At 37.3% G+C, this 15,804-nt stretch overlaps 1 protein-coding gene across 1 annotated transcript in view; it reads right to left on the bottom strand.

Annotated features, from left to right (window-relative positions):
• LOC107664663 (dipeptidyl aminopeptidase-like protein 6) overlaps positions 1 to 15,804 on the bottom strand; it is a 168,237-nt gene that overhangs the window by 47,498 nt on the left and 104,935 nt on the right. The window contains exons 4-7 of the mRNA XM_016455296.1: positions 12,278 to 12,372; positions 9,263 to 9,337; positions 6,155 to 6,207; positions 5,432 to 5,513 (exon numbers count right to left, since the gene is read on the bottom strand). Of these exons, the coding sequence (XP_016310782.1) occupies positions 5,432 to 5,513; positions 6,155 to 6,207; positions 9,263 to 9,337; positions 12,278 to 12,372 (305 nt within the window). The remainder of the gene's footprint in view (positions 1 to 5,431; positions 5,514 to 6,154; positions 6,208 to 9,262; positions 9,338 to 12,277; positions 12,373 to 15,804) is intronic.

Here is a 15,804-nt window from a genome sequence, read left to right as displayed (position 1 = left end):
TAACATTTCCGTCTCACGCTTGAGGTATTCGGCCAATCACAACGCACTGGATAGCTGGCCAATCACAGCACACCTCGCTTTTTCAGACCGATGAGCTTTGTAAAAATCGACGCGTTTCAGAAAGGCGGGGCATAGAGGAGAAACAATAATGTACAGTATGTGGAAAATAATGTGTTTTTTGAACCTTAAACCGCATAAACACATTTCATTACACCAAATACACAAAATACTGTTCTTTTTAGCAGCATCATATGACCCCTTTAACAAAACTATGATTATGTTTTGTGCTCAAATTTATTATATTGAAAGATAATTATGATATTGTAAACATATAATAATAATAATTGTTTTAAATTGTGTGCTGGTATTACCTTATGAACTGTGATTACATTATAAGTTGCCACAGTGTGTTCATAATGTAATAAATTTCTCATACAATAGCCTATTACATTATGTGAAAAAATATTATTACATTGAAACATTTTTATTACAAGTATGAGCTCAAGATTTTATTACGTTTCGAGAAAATTATTACATTATGAACATTTTATTACAATAATAATATAATATGTATTACATTGTGCAGTTTTTACATTATGTGCAGTTATTACATTATGAGTTGCTACAAGTGTTCAAAAACGTTGCATTCAGTTCGCACTTAAGTATATTCTTTTACAGTATTCTATTTCTGTAATAAGTGCTCTTTTTAAAAGCATGCTAATGTGCACTTTTCACAAGGGGAATAGCACCGTTTGACAACAACCCCCCAATCTTCAAATGGCATTTAAGACTTTTATCTATTCTGTTTGTTTAGAAAAATTAATTTGACAGTTTTGATGTTTTAATGAATTAAGGTGAGATGAAAAACATGATCTATCCCTTAGCATTTTCAATTATCCCAATGGTGGTTCTGCAGATGGCACATGACCAAGATATATAGCTAAACTTTAATGGCTGTCAATAAAAAAATATGCTTTTTCAAGGCCAGATGGTGTAGTTACAGCATACAGAGGAGGCCAAGCTACACAAGCACTGCTCATTTACACGGCTGAAACATGTATGACTATTGCCACGTTTCACTACGGTGCGGGAGCGCGGAGCGAAGGAACAAGGAGACGAGACGATGGACTTGACATCGGATCGCCCGGCGGGCTTGACAGAGGAACAGCCGGCGGGCCGGCAGGTCGCGTAGGTGAGCGGGTCGTGGCTCAGGCGATGAACATTGCTCTTTCCTCCATGTCGGCGGGGATAAACGAATAGGAAAACAAAACACTTTTCAAAAAACGAAAAACAAACACGGGGAGAAGGGGCGCTGCTTACTGTCACGGTCCGGTATTCTGTCACGTTTCACTACCGCGGGAACGCAGAGCGAAGGAACGAGGAGACGAGGAGTACATCAACGAGGAGATTTTAACTATAACCAGGGAACCAGGAAAACACACGTAGCAGATGAGGTAGACATTAACAGACATTCACAATACCGGACGCTGAACTGATAACATGGAACACTATATATATACACAAATGACATGACGATGGAATGACGAGACACACCTGGGATCAATAAAACAATAAACATAATTAGAACAGGAACAGGAAGAACCAAATAAGGGCATGGTAACACATGGGGAGCAAAACACACACAAAACACGGAACAGAGTCTGACAAATATAATGACAGCCAGAAATACACAATGGGTTTTAATGCTGTTTTCAAACCTCTAAAGTGGAGCTGTATGCGAGTGTAAAAGTCTCAAGGTAACTTTAAAAATAATAACAGGGATGCGTTGTGAATATTATAAAAGCAAGCAATCTCCATAAACATCTGTGAATCAAATACATTTCTACTGTATTTCCTCCATGAAATGTTTTTCCATCAAATGGTGAGAAATGGCTGTCAGATATCGACTATAAAAACCAGAACAAACACATCTGAAGAAATCCTGAAATATTCTTCTGCCAGGCCAATAAAGTAGTAAAGCCAATGAATATATGATGAGCTGAATTATTCTGAATTCATTTCAGTTCAAGGTGTTCTGAACTGACAGCTCATCTGTACTTGAAAAAAGTTGAGATTCTTTTATCTGAGGGGAGAGTTTTATGCTGCGTACATTTAATATGCATGTCGAGATGTGTAATACCATGTTTGGCATGGACACATTTAGGACACATGACAGGATGTGTCCTGAATGACAGGATGTCCTAATTATTTAATATCACACACACTCATTAAGTCTCTGAGATGAGTCGCGCTGGTGAGCTTTCCTATATGTGAAATCATAAATTGAATGTGTGAAACACAGTCTTTTGTGTGCCTGTGCCATAAACCACTGAGATTATTTCCAGAAAGAGAAGGAGAGAGGAGGAGGTAGAGTCGTGTGATTCAAATCTGCAATTGGATTTTTTTTTTTTGTATCTTTTCAGGGATCTAAAGTGGTTAAAGTGGCTGCAGATTGGGGTTGTCACAATACCAAGATTTCAATAGTTGATACTAATATCAGAGCAATTTCACATTACTCAGTATCAGTTTCAATACCACAATGATATTCTAAGCACTTATAGTTGGGCCATAAACTGCTTTCATTTGGTCGGGATATTTCCTAAACAGTGGCATTATTTATGAGCTTTACTTATTTTGCAAATTGTAGAATTAGTAGATCCAATTACGTGAATTAGTTTTGATTGTTTTAATGTATAATTTTTCAATGTGTGATTTTTTTGTTTCAATTTGTATTAAACATTTTTACAACAAATACACTACTTTTAAATAAATACACATTTATTTTAAAATGTGTTCAAATCGATAACAATTATTTGAAATGTTAATAATATTTCACAATTGGTGTTTTTGCTGTGTTATTGTCACAACCTTTGTCAACATAATACATTTATTTTTAAAATCCTTAAAAACTCTTAACTGTCCCAAACTTTTGAGTGCTTGTGTATATGATGGTAAATATTGCTGTGCATTATTGTTGTTCTAATTGTGCACGCAAATGAAAATGACTAGATATCGTTTTTCCTTGATTTTTTGTGAGAAACGTGAAAAACATTCACCGATAATTTGAACTAGATGCTGTACAGTGCTTTGGTTCTTTAAAGATGAAACATTTTTAATCCACTTGGCAGTAACTGTTTGATTGAAACGATGGTTTCACTAATTACTAAAAAAAAAAAAAATATCACTAGCTATATCACTTAGCTATATCACTCATCCTTAAAAATCAACTAATTAAAAAAAGTAATTAAAACAATGACATGAAGCCTTCAAGTATTTATTGATGAAGTAAACACATAATTATTCAAATAAATAGTTAAACATGAAATACATGCTGAGCAGTGAGTGATTTTCTCTTTTTGGTCAATATTGTTGTTTGTTTGATTATTATATTCATACCATAACAGACAGCATTAGGTCTATCAGGCTGCATTTATACAGTGTACCAATCTGATATTTTGACACAAATCTGATTTGTTTTCATACCGCATTTTTACATTCACTGAAGACAAACCGAGTGTGTTTACACCAATACCTTGCCAAGACGAGAAATTAACAAAGAAATGCATCTGACAGCTTACAAGTGCAGGTGCATTACCGTGAGGCGCAGCCGCTCTTTACAGTGCACACATACAAATACACATGTGAGTGCTCACCTGCAGCTGCCTGTCAGTCACACATTAAATTGAGTTGGCACTTGTACTACTGATATTTTATTTTATTTTTTGTACTTGGTACCAAAATATGAGTACTTTTGGCATCCCTACTGCTCAGTGGTGTAGTCGGGGCCATACACATTTATACACCATATTTGCTCAGGGCTGTTTGTGTATTATGACTTCAAAGGATCAATATTTGCATATACCCTAGGTGTACCCACTTGTTTTGTTGCTTGGCAAGTCCATAATCTACTGTAATGTTAGCTTCCCCTTTAACTGTGTCCCATGAAAATCATGATTCTATGTTCTAATTTGTGCATTATCACGTCTATCAGTCTACCTTTTCCCGCCAATCAACAACTGAGTGCATGTGTGAACTGTACTGAGAAAAAATTCCACTCAGTGCCACTCAGTGTTTTAAGTGGCACTGAGCGTGGTTCTATCAGTGCAGTGGACACTTATTTCCTTAAAATAAGTAGGCTATAGTCCTATAGATAGTATAGTAGGGCTGTCATGATTCCTCGATTAAATTCGAGTACTCGATTATAAAAAATCCTCAAATGTATTTTGCCTGTGTCCATTAACTGGCAAAATACCGGAAATGGTGCATTCCACGAACGAGAATCCATGAAAAGCATTATCAGAAGGTTTTCTAAAGCTGCGTGAAATATTAAAACCATTTAAAAAATCATAATAAAGCATAGTGCTATTGTGAATTCACAAAGGCTGCGATTCAATTAAACAAATATATATGTGTTGCCGGTTTAATATGCGCTTTATTTATATGCGTGTAGGTTACGTGCATCTCAGAGCAGCTTCGTTCACAGTAAATGCTGCTCCACACAAACAGTTATCATTTACATGCGTGGCACCATCTCAAAGTCCATATTTGCATATGCTGTGAGTCTGAATTGCTTATAACGTTCATCTGGGAATTTATAAGGTAAATAATTTATAAACCTACACCAACACAGGAAAATAGATCAGTATCTTTCTAAATACGCTAATGGTTCATCGCGACTTAATAAAAGTATAAACCCTCGCTCTGAGTTTGCATGTTTTGATGTCCACATGTTCATTTTCAAGAAATGACAGTGGCTGTAGCATTTCTATCAAGTATTATACATTAAATGGACATTTGAATTAAAGGTTGTTCACTCAATATTAAAAAAAGCATTAGATCGCGCAGTAAAATGTAAAAACAATTTTCAGGCTGTTGGCGCCCTCTGCAGGCATTTGCTATAATACATAATGTCCATAAGTTATGATTATATTGTTTTATTGTTCAATAAAACCATATGATTTCTTGCTGTTGATATTTTAACTAATTTTAAACAATTATCATTTCCTCATTGCTAGTATAAGTATTTTAAGTCATTTAAAATCTGTTGTTTGCTTAGGTCTATTTTTATCACCAAAAAATTATCCGATTTTTCGATTAATCGGCAGAATAATCGACCGATTACCCGATTACCGAAATAATCGTTAGTGACAGCCCTATAGTATAGTCCTTAAAATAAAGTGTTACCTGGTTTTCTTATTACTACCTGTGTATTTTGGTGATTATCAGAGTATTATAACGGTACAAAAGCACAATATTTTTTTTTTGCTTTGGTAGGTTGGTATATTAACATTACACTCTATAAGTTAATAAAATATACTGTAAATTTAGTTCAATCTGTAAAACCTAAAATGTTCCTACTGTATTTTTTTCCACTGCTGCCAGTTTTATATTGCAATTTTTTTGTTTACAGTGTGGGAAATGTCATTTTTACCAGCTGCTGGCCTCGCGGTCCCCATCCTGCATACTGCAGATGAGCGTTTCGCACTTCTGGAGGGTTCAGAATCCACGTTTCCCTGTAAAAGAGAAGCAAAGCCATTACTAATCAACTAGTTGGATACTGCATGACAACTAGACTAGTTGACCATACTGACCCAGACAGACAGACTGGCAAATAGTCAAACATTCATGTCTTCAGAGGGCTAACAGCGCACACTTCCTCTATGTGGTGCAGTGGAGCGTGTGCCAACAGATATTGATTCCATCACGGTGTACTACGCAGCCCAACACAACAGCACGGCGAATAAAGCACCATGAGGGAATTCCTGCGGCAGGAAATCTAACAGTGATAGTATATCCCAGTGCGCTGTTAAATCCGGCCGGGGCAGCGGCCCAGCGCTGTGTCAGCATCTGTTCCGTCTGACAGAGCTCATAAATATAGATGCTTTATTCTGCTGCCGTGTGCAATGGCTCTGTGCACTGCAGGCCCAAAAATTACAGGTGACACGAGCTGTACGTCTCTGTGCTAATCACGGGACAGACAGGCTGGGAATTCGTTGGTAGGACCACAGGATAGCAGTATGGAAAGATTCAGTTCTCTGAATGGCTTCGACATGTGACGTGAGCAGCGAAATGCTGCATCGATGTTTTCCTTGGTTTATAATGACAAATGGACTTTGTAAACTAATGCGACTGTTATACGAGCTCAGCGACTTACGGAGTTTCCAGACTGCAAATGATGTAGTCCGCAGTGAAGGAGTGCTCGTAAACCTGAGAGTTTGAACAACACAGAGACAAACAAAGACAGAGAGAGAAATTAAATTGTGGAAGAACAGCAGTTACTGCCACTACAAGCACCAAAAGCTTTATTAGCAATAACGTTTGCGAGGCGATGCATTACAGTGACATAGCTGAGTTTAAGGGTGATTTTAGCCACAATGTGAAGAGGACAGATATTTTACCATGGTATAGTCACAGTAACACACCACCTCAAATGGCTTTTTGGATTTTAAAACAAAAGCAAAATGTAAAAGACACCAATGTTTAATAAATAATACATTTAGTATAATTACAGTAAAAAGCAAAAATACAGTAAAAATACAGTAAATTTTCACATGCTGTAAATAAATAAATAAATAAAATAAATAAATAGAGAGAAGTATTCAAATCATTAGGTCTGAATTGCATTTAATTCTAAAATGCGGATCTATTACCTGATTAAAAAAAATGTGATTCGGACATAATGACCTGAATATCTATCTATCTATCTATCTATCTATCTATCTATCTATCTATCTAATCAAATCAAATCAACCAACCAACCAATCAATCAATCACACTTAGCGGATTATTTTGTATTCAAAATAACTTCCAAAAGAGAAATCAATTTGTGCTGCTAAATCAACAATATTTGTAATATACAATGGCAGGTTTATTAGACAAGTAGATTAGAAAGCATAGGAAAAGGATCAACACAGAGAAAGTGCTTATTATTATTTCCGTATATGAAATGTATTAAAATATTGAAACTTTATTTTTTTGACATTACAAGGCTAGTTTAAGTTGCAAAATGTTATGATATCCCCCCCCGCCATAAATATTGTAATTAATAGTTTACAGTAATTTGCAATAAATTAATGTTTTTTAAATTATGTATATTAATATTTTATGATTAAAAAAAAACTTCTCACCTTGAAAAATATATTGAAATATTTGTAGCATTCATCTGGTTATTTACATATAGTATTTGAAAATAAGGATTCATTCATTAATAATGAATATTACTTTTTGAATGATGGTTACACAACATGACATACTAACAATTTAAGTTAGCAAAACTTTATTTATTTATGTATTTATGTTTACTTGTAATATAAAACTATTTATTTATATTTTATTTTTTAAACATTTATTTTTATTTTTTAAATAACAAATATAAAGGCTAGATTTTGTAACTATTTTTAAAATAAATAAATAAATAAATACTAAACAACTCTACAGTACATTAGCCTTTCTGTAGGCTGCATCTTAGTGCATTAATATAGAATTCAACTAATGTGTGGTCACAGGTGTTCTTCAAATATGACACGTACAATCAGATTTCAGAGGCAGAACTGACTCATTTCATAAAATCCTAATCCATCGTTTCTGAAGAAGGCAGGAGCGCTGCTGTATCACTCAGAGGACAGTGTCAACAGCTTTCCATGAGCCAGAGGGCTGACCGCAGCATATGCTCACAGCTGACATGAGCTTGACATGTGTGCTGTAGCGGAGCTGTTAATACTGTCAAAGATTAACATTCAACACCTGTACTCAGCACCTCCCTCTGTCTTACAGATGCAGAGAGATGGAGAGCTCCTTTGTGAAGGGCAAGCAGCACCATGACAGAGTTTGAGAATGAGGGGCGTTATGAACGTGTGTGTGTGTGTGTGTGTGTGTGTGCGTGCGTAAGCATAGGCAATGACAGCTGGGGGACGAGGTTGTCATCCATCAAGGTGATGTTGGGACGGGCACTGAATAACAAACTAGAGGCAGTGCTCACACTCTTTTCTTTGGCTCACTCTTTCTTGTCATGTGTGTGTGAAGTGCTCTGGTGTCACTGTCCCAGCGCTCATGACACCTTCTCCTCCGTCTCTTCAGCTCTGTACGACAGCTGCCCTGATAAAACTAACTCGTCACCTGCGGTGTCCGACTCTAGCGTCTTTCAGAGTTTGTGCTTTCATCATTTCTTTGCACACTAAAGCTTTAGGTGCAGTCTGTATGAAGACAGTCAGGTTTGTTTGGTTAATGTGGAAGATGTTTCCTGAAATGAGGTGTGCAGTAAGGAACCGACTCTGTGTTAGGCTGGATATTGTGGTTTGGGTTACTGTCCAACACAAAAAGAAAAGAAAAGAAAAGATTAAACTGAAAAATAACAATTAATGCCAACAAAATGGTCAGAATATATATATAAATGAATATATAAATGGTTACTTCAGTACTTCAGTAGTTCAGTAACATGATATCTTTGACACTGATAATGTAAAGTGTATCCGGAAACTATTCACAGCGCTTCAGTTTTTCCACATTTTGTTTTGTTACAGCCTTATTCCAAAATGGATTAAATGCTTTATTTTCTTCCAAATTCTACAAACAATACCCCACAATGACAACATGAACGAAGTTTGTTTGAAATCTTTGAAAGTTTATAAAAAAAAAAAAACACATGTACACAAGTATTCACAGCCTTTGCTTCATAGTTTTCAACTATGAATTTTCCATCTGAATTGGATAAGGGTCATTTAGTTAACCTGCAGCGCAATAGTTGAAATACAACTGATGATCTACTTTAGAACTGAAGAAATTTCCTTTACATTTTAACTTTACATTTCAATTTCAAAGTCTGGAAATCACACTTTAAAATTCCGTGTTATGTCCAGGCTTTCTATTACTGTGGGAGTTCTGGTTTTTGGTGCCGTCTCCTATTGAATTGTTACCTAGCTAGCAACACCTGCGGCTAATTCTTACAATCATGCAGACACTCTGTGGTTCGGAGCCATACTGTATAACACAATATGAAAAGAGATGGGGGTGAGGGTGGAATAGAAGCCGAGTTCAGACCAACCAATCAAACCAAGTGTGAAAACAGCCTCTGTCCTCCTCTCTCTCGACTAGCAGGTGTGTGTGTGTGTGTGTGTGTGTGTGAGATTGCTAGGTTCCTGTCACTCCAGCGGGGTGTATTTTTTGTTCTGGTAAGGCGGTGGAGTGTGACAGCCCTTTCACATTGTGCCATGATTACTTTCATCTCAACACACACATACAACACCCAAATAAACACAGGCCTCACCAGCTGCACGTTGTAGGCCAGCAGAACGAGTTTCATATCTGGGGAAACCTCATATTTGCTGGCTTTGTACATTTCCTGGAAAAAAAAAAAAAAGAGAAAAGGTCAATTAGACTTTATAGAAAGCATAGTTTCATTACCATATTCCTTAAACGGCTGTGACAGATCGTGGGGAGAGCGTGGCATTAATCAGAGCTGCCACTCTTTGATTCTCAACAAACATCATGTTCTGTGTCCTTGCCTCCACTGTTTTGCATCCCACCAGCCCCACTTTAACGATCTGAAGCTGTTAACAAGTTACACAGAACAGTGCACTAATGATGGATGCGTTCAGCTCTATTAATAACAATAGCTCCTGTGATGTGCTGTATGACGGTGGAGTAATTTATACTGTAGCGCATGCTGATGCATGACTCTACTTGCATGTGCTTAAGGCACAATGAGACATTCACAACGCCTTTATCTTTCATAATGTGACAAATTCATGAGGAAATAATATAAGGTGGGAGTTGATTGTATCTATCACCTTTGATTGGACTATTGTGTTTTGTTTGTTTTTTGATGCACTTTCTGATCACTATGAAATTGTATATTGTACAGTAGATGTGCTATTGGCAAGTGTATTGAATGTTTAAATGAAGCATATGATTTAATCCATATTAAACCATAATGATTTAAAATGTACTTTAAAGTGAAACCATAACTTGGCATTATTACAAAAACACGTTAAGAAACAGTCCTGAAAGTGTACTCTTAAGAGCACAGTGCATTTCATTAATATTATATTATCTGCAAGTACAGTTGTTGTTTTATATATATATATACTTTTGAGATTTGAAGCACACTACAAAAGTGCATATTCAATATGATTAAGTGCACTTCTTTTCACAAGAACGGCTCAATGTCAGGGACATTGTTATAAATACATTTTGGAAGCTATATTATACATTTCTATATGTGTAAAATGCCTCTAATGAGGAAGAATGACTTGCACCTTAAATGTTACATGTATGGTATTATACTTTTTAATATTATTTCCCCCACATGCAAAAGTTATTTAAGAGTTACATTTTGAAAATAAATAATTGTGTAGAATATGGTGACCCCAAAAATATCTTAACTTAAAAATGTATAAACAACATATCAAAACAAGTGTCATTTATTCTAAAGAATAAAGCACAACTACATTTTCAGACCAATTCTTTCACAAAATAAATAATAAAACAAAAGATTCCAGACTTTTTAAAGCAAGGCACTTTCTATTTGTCAGATGTTGTGGATCATGGTTGATAGTTAATGAGATTCTCTACACCTGTGATTCTCTGCTGTGTGAACTTCAGGAGAACTGACTTTTACTGACTTAAAATCATCGAAACACCAGATGATTAGAAGTAAATGATCAAAAATGATGAAGGAAATGAAGCCAGTGAAGAGAAAAGACATTTTTAAGTGTGACTTAATACTTTTTGGAATCACTCTGAACAGATGAATCGTTCAAAAAATAGTAGCAATTTTGATTTTCATATGTCTTCATAGGAATATTTCCCAGGTGAAAAGAAGTGCACTTCCATAATGTACTTAAAGTGCTCTATTTTCATGCACTAATTTTGTGCTTAATATACTAAAAATGATTCTTTAGTACTTCTTAAGGTAATCGTAAAGAATATCTAAGTGTACTCAACTGAGCTATTTTGAGACACCATGTATATGAACTAAAATGTGCTTTAACATACTATCTCTGTGTTAAAAATGTATTTAGTTACCACTTGTAGTACACTTGAGTGTACTTGTGTATAAAAGATGGGTTCAAGTGTAAAATTTAAAATTTAAAATGTAACCCTCAGGCCTTGCATGATGTAGATGAGTTTGCTTCTTCATCGAAACAGAACTGGAGAAATTTAGCATTACATCACGTGCTAATCCACAAGTAATCCACATGACTATAGTCCATCAATTAATGTCTTGTAAAGTGAAAAGCTGCATGTTTGTAAGAAACTAATCCATCATTAAGATGTTTTAACTTTGAACAGTTGCACCATCCTGGACAAAATAGACTTTTAGAAGTTTTGGACTGTTTTCACTTTTAAAAAATCTGTGCATTTCTCTCCTGATTCAGATTAGACTACTTTTTCACTGGAGAAAGTGATATTATGGATAGAGGATTCATATTTTAGTTGGACTGTTTGAAATGGAAAACATCTTGATGGATTATATTACAAACATGCAACTTTTTGTTTCACAGTGTTGATTGTTGGACTGGCGTTGTGTGGATTACTTGTGGATTATTGTAATGTTTTTGTCAACGCTCATTCTGACGGCACCCATTCACTGCAGAGGATCAGTTGGTGAGCAAGTGATGTAATGCTAAATTTCTCCAAATCTCTTCCGAGGAAAAAAATAACTCATCTACATCTTAGATGACCTGAGGTTGAGTAAATGCTCAGCAAATTTTCATTTTGGGGTGAACTTTTCCTTTAAAGCCCTGCTGTTTTTGTTTCGTGCATTTGTTTTATGTAGCAAATAAATAAATAACACCTAAAGTCAGACCATTCTGTTTTAGTTTTAGTTCCTGAAATTAATCAAAATCAAATAAAAAACAACTGCCCGTGCAGATCGTGATTAAAATGCAGTGGTTGCCTCTAATTTCAAATGGCTAGATATTTTTGTTTAAAGCCAGTTTGTTTGTTATAAAGCAAATAGCCAATAAATAAATTTGCTTAAAAATCAGTATCAGTATCAGAATCCAATTTGCTAGTAAAAAAAAAAAAGAAAGAAAGAAAAGAAAATCTGAATTCTGAATCAGCTATGATCGGTGCATCACTAATTAAAATACTAAGTAAAAGGCCTCAAATTTGAAGTACAATCTGGGATGTCTTTTTCTATCAATTCTTCAATAGGTAGATCTTGTCTTTCATAAAGGCCGAGGTCAGGGATCTTGGGCCTAAAAAGGTTGGTGACCACTGCTTTAAAGGGTTTCATAATTTTATGAGGAAGAAAGACTTCGAACAAAACACTTACAAACTTCCTGTTTGTGACCAGGATTGTACTCTCGTTGGTCTCCATGTTAAAGCGGACCACATCACCTTCACGGGTACGATAGAGGAGCTCATTACCTAAAGAGCGGAGATCAGAGGATGAGAGTTAGTGGGATAAAAAGTCAAGGAGAAATTAGTCAGTGACTGTCTTTCAATAATCTAGTCATGAATGTGCCCCTCAACACTCTCTAGCTGTACCAGGGAGACTGACAGTTGAAAAGAAATGATAAAACTTTTCATTTTTGGTTTTCCACATGTGACGATGACTTTGGCAAGGGCATCAGTAAAAGGAGAGGTCTGGAATGCAGCACACAGCCCTTGGTGAGAAGAACGCAAACAGCCCCATCGCCGCTTTTAATTGCGGATTAGGGGAATGGTACGCAAAGGCTTTTTTTTTATCTTGCTTGCATAACTAATCGGTGATAAGAGGTGACACAATTACCATCACAATCACATTAAAGCTAAAGTGGAAGGCACTGAAAGCACTGCAGTTCTAATGGGTCAGATCGCTGAGGTCATATGGAACGCAATTAATATTTTTTTGCTGTAGATACAAAAAATGGATTTACTATGAAGTAAATAATCTGAGATGGATATAAAACATGAGTTGTTTAATGCACTGCATGATGAATAATAATGGCATAAAGTGTTTTTTTTTTCCCTTTAATGGTTGTTGTAATGCTCTGAATGTTAAATGTGCTCATTTTACGGTGATTGTTGGAAGAAAGGTGCCCTTCACTCTGGTATTTCCATGGCTGAAATTGACTGGCGAGCTGATAAGATGCCAGAACAATCATTTGTCGACTTGACAAATTCCTCCTTTCTTGCTCTTCTTCTGACCTGATGTCGGACCGTACGTTTCAGATCAGAACCTCATCAAGCGTCCTCTTCCCCTCTGCTCTCATTCATCTCTCACACTCTATCCATCACACATTCAGACAGGTGTGCTCTAAACACACTTCTCCACATATCATTCATTCTCCGGGACTCCTCTGAGCTCATCCAAGATTTCTAACTGTCCTCTGTTTGAACTGCCTCTCAGTCCCTGTCGCTAGCTCACGTTTTGTCATGTGATTGTGCTCCACATGTGATCTTCTCATGTGCTTCCTTTGGTTCATGTGTTATGTTTTTTATTGGTTTGTAGTCTTGTCAGGTGGATCTCAGTTCTGTCTTGTCATTGGTTCACTGTCTTGATTACTTTCAGGTTTATCTTAGTTATTAGTTCACGTGGATATTTAAAGTTTAAAAGGAAATGACAGTACACTACATTTTAGCTTATAAATGCTTGTCAGTGCATTCAGTTTTTTTTTTTTGAATAGAAGTAATTATGAAATTGCATATAAAGGTGTACCTAAGTCGTACTAAAGAGGATCACAAAAGCACTCTAATGTTTAACTAATTGAATTTAATAAAGAATTTAACTATCATACATTTTCATTTAATCATGGAATTAACATGCAGTTAAGTATTCAAAACATTCAGTTCGCTGAATAATTATTATTTTACATACATACATAGTATATTTTTTTTAAATTACAGCGGGTAAAATAAGTATTGAGCACATCACCATTTTTTCAGTAAATATATTTCTAAAGGTGCTGTTGACATGAAATTCTCACCAGATGTCGGTAACAACCCAAGTAATCCATACATACAAAGAGACCAAAACAAATAAATTAAGTTCTGTGTAATAAAGTAGAATGACACAGGGAAAAAAGTATTGAACACATGAAGAAAGGGAGGTGCAAAAAGGCATGGAGAGCCAAGACACGGGCTGAAATCTATCAGTAATTAGAAAGCAATCCTGCCCCTTGTCAGTGGAAATTAATATTAGCTAGTTCAGTCCTAGCTGATGGCCTATAAAAAGGTGTCTCATGACCAACATGTCACACAAGAAGCATTTCATGATGGGTAAAAGCAAAGCGCTTTCTCAAGACCTACGCAACATTATTGGTGCAAAACATACTGATGGCATTGGTTACAGAAGGATTTCTATACTTCTGAATGTTCCAGTGAGCACTGTTGGGCCCATAATCCGGAAGTGGAAAGAACTTCCATTTCACTATAAACCGGCCACGACTAGGTGCTCCTCGCAAGATTTAAACTCTTCTGATGAAAACAATTATCAGAAGAGTTGTCCAAGTAGTACTCGGGAGAGGGTGCCCTCCGGAGGCCGTCGGAGAGAGCCACAAAGGCCTGATTCATGACAGAGCCCCCCCCCTGCGAGTGGCTCCTGAAGTGAGGAGGTGAACGACGCCGAGGCCTTCCACGGGAGCGAGGGGCTGGTTTGCGAGGATGGGTTCTATGGAATTCAGCAGTGAGTGAAGGGTCCAGGATATCCTGAGAACTAACCCACGATCTCGTCTCAGGACCATACCCCTCCCAGTCAATGAGACATCGTTAATGAAAGCTTGGAAGACTGAAGGACTGTTGACCAGGCCGAACGGCATAACGAGGTATTCATAGTGCCCTGACGTTGTTGAGAAAGCCGTCTTCCACTCGTCTCCCTCCCGAATGCGAATAAGATTGTAGGCGCTGCGAAGGTCGAGCTTGGTGAAATATTTAGCAGTGCGGAGTTGTTCTAGAGCTGCTGGAACTAGAGGTAGAGGGTACCGGAATTTGACTGTCATCTCATTAAGACTGCGGTAATCAATGCATGGCCGGAGACCTCCCTCTTTCTTCTTGACAAAGAAGAAACTAGCTGACGCAGGTGAGGTGGATGGTCTAATGAACCCCTTTGACAGCTCCTCCTCAATATATGCCTTCATGGCCTCGGATTCTGGCTGTGATAGTGGGAAAACTCTACCTCTAGAGGGGTTTGATCCTGGAAGAAGATCGATCGCACAGTCACTGGGTCGGTGAGGAGGAAGTTGTGAGGCCTTGGTCTTACTGAAAGTGTCAGCGAGGTCATGGTACTCAGAGGGTATTCCCGGAACCGGTGAATCCTCTGATATCTGAGCTGGTCGGGGAGATGAGTGCGATAGGCTGGTGAGCAAACAATTCTTTTGGCAGGAGTCTGACCACTGTAGAATCTGTTTAGTGGTCCATGAGATCCGGGGGTTTTGTCTTTCTAGCCAGGGCAGGCCAAGGATGATGGGATTCAGAGGAGAGTCAATAGCAAATAGTCGGATAGTTTCGGTGTGAAGTATGCCAGTTCGTAGACACAGGTCCTGGGTTATGAATTTGATCTGTCCTGTGCCCAGAGGACGTCCATCTAAGGCTGCCACTGCCACCCGGGATTCACATGGAACAAGAGGGAAGTTATGAGTCTTGGCAAACCTTATGTCAATGAAATTCCGCGCAGCCCCCGAATCTATAAATGCTACGGTCTCCGTGCACTTATCATTAACCGTTAGAGCAATGGGAACTTCTAAACAGTTAATGGAATCAGGAGTGGCACTCACCGTAGCGTAACTTCGAGCGGCAGGTCGGGTAGGACAGGAGGCTCTCATATGGCCGGATAGGCCGCAGTAGAGACAGAGACGATTCCGCATTCTTCTCTCTCGTTCC

The sequence above is a fragment of the Sinocyclocheilus anshuiensis genome, unplaced genomic scaffold (assembly GCF_001515605.1).
Source record: "Sinocyclocheilus anshuiensis isolate Anshui unplaced genomic scaffold, SAMN03320099.WGS_v1.1 scaffold35, whole genome shotgun sequence".
NCBI lineage: Eukaryota > Metazoa > Chordata > Actinopteri > Cypriniformes > Cyprinidae > Sinocyclocheilus > Sinocyclocheilus anshuiensis.
This window is presented reverse-complemented; position numbering and strand designations above follow the sequence as displayed.